Source organism: Coccinella septempunctata, chromosome 6 (genome assembly GCF_907165205.1).
Source record: "Coccinella septempunctata chromosome 6, icCocSept1.1, whole genome shotgun sequence".
Taxonomy (NCBI): Eukaryota; Metazoa; Arthropoda; class Insecta; order Coleoptera; family Coccinellidae; genus Coccinella; species Coccinella septempunctata.
In genome coordinates, this window is record NC_058194.1 from 4,828,716 (window position 1) to 4,830,456 (window position 1,741).

Below are 1,741 nucleotides of genomic sequence, written 5' to 3' on the forward strand. Positions count from 1 at the left end.
GGTGTTCCTCTGCATTCCCCATGTACTTGCGTACAGTTCTCGCCGTTCCGAGCAGTACCGCCTTCTGCATGACTCTATAGATATTTTCGTCCAACTGAAGTTTCCTCAAGTTCTCTAGTAGTTTCTTCGGTATCAGGCCTGTAGATGATATGACAATAGGGATGGTCTTGACATCTTTCAGCTTCCACTGTTTCCTGGTTTGCTCCTCGAGATCTCTGTACTTTGAAATTTTTTCAGTGTGCCTATCTAAAAGATTGTTATTATTTGGAATCGCCACATCGATGAATAGTGCTCTGTCCTCATCCTTGTTGAGCAATATGAGGTCTGGTCTATTGTGAGTTATTTTCCGGTCTGTGAGAACCGTTATTATTATTATTATTATTGACCAGGGGATGATTGAGCAGACGATAGAGGAACAGACGCTTAGGCCGCTGGGGATTGGGGTCTTGACGATCTCCTGGGCGCAGACGATCGGGCCGAGGTGAGAGTAGAACTTTCCAACACTCGCAAATGTCGATTGATGAATTCTATCAGTTGAACGAGAGTGGGAAAATCATCAGAGGATAACTGCCCCTCGAACAACTGGCGAGATGCTTCATCGAGGTTACGTAATGACATGGATAACAGAAGATAGTCTGCCAGATCTGATATTGGCAGCGCCTTGATGGCAATTATGGCGTTCTGATGGGTTGTCATGAACCGCTTTAATTGTGGCAAAGAAGACAGAGATGCCGGCCGAGACTCTAAATTCTGGTTCACGTTAAAATCTGCCAGACGCCGGGGATTCTGGTAGCGGGAGTGAAGGGCCTGATAAGCCAGAGGATAGTTGGCCGAATTCATCTCGAATCCGGAGATCACGGATGCGGCCGCACCGGCAGCCGACGACAGCAGATGGAATTTCTGAACGGGCGCCAGAGAGGTATTTTGGTGCACTAGAGCGTCGAAGAGAGCAATAAATCCGGGCCATACCTCGATTTTACCGGAAAAGCAGGGCAACTCAACCCGAGGAATCGGAAGCTCAACCGACGATGAGGAAGGCGCGGCAACAGGCGAAGAGGCAGTTATGCGACTGTGGGTGGCACGAATATGCAGGCAAATTTCGAAGAATGCGGCAAATTTGGAAGGTGATCCGTCACGCTCAGACTCCTCCAACTAAGAGTTGAGTCTGACTATCAAGTCATCAGCTTCCCTGAATAATTTTTCCACCCTGGTCAATTCAGTCAGGCACATGTTAGCTACCTGGACGTCAGTGGTCAAACCCTTAGCTAAATTGAGCAGGGTGGAAGCTGCGGCGAATGCATTCTCGCGCTTGACCATCGACTCGGCGTTAGAGGCCTTAAATTTGTCTATCGACGGCATTCCGACCTTGCTGAACGACCCCGGTATATAAAAGGTGAAAAGAATAGAACTATTCACGGGGATTCCGAAGAAGCAATGAACAGACGATTGATTCATTATCAGTGAAGATAATAAACAGATGACGTCGAATGCAACACTCGAAATTACAATAATAATAATACTGTGAAATTGTAATTATTCCAAGATGCGAATTTACCTCGAGAGAATTCCGGAATAAATATCTGATGCACACGCTTATCGCTGAAGATAAAAACAGATGACAGCGCGATAAGGATTGCCGTGTAGTGAATTCAATTAATTTATCCGAATGGAAACAAAATGATGAATTTGAAATTACCTTACCTACCCCAACTGGGTTGAGTCGAAACTCAGATGAATCTCC

At 46.1% G+C, this 1,741-nt stretch overlaps 1 protein-coding gene across 1 annotated transcript; it reads right to left on the bottom strand.

Annotated features, from left to right (window-relative positions):
- Window positions 1-423: 423 nt before the first annotated feature.
- Window positions 424-1,359, bottom strand: LOC123315902. Its single transcript, XM_044901806.1, has 2 exons — window positions 1,154-1,359; window positions 424-1,069 (listed from the first exon to the last, which is right to left on the bottom strand). Exons 1-2 carry the CDS (start codon window positions 1,357-1,359, stop codon window positions 424-426), a joined length of 852 nt encoding a protein of 283 aa, XP_044757741.1.
- Between the last annotated feature and the right edge of the window lie 382 nt (window positions 1,360-1,741).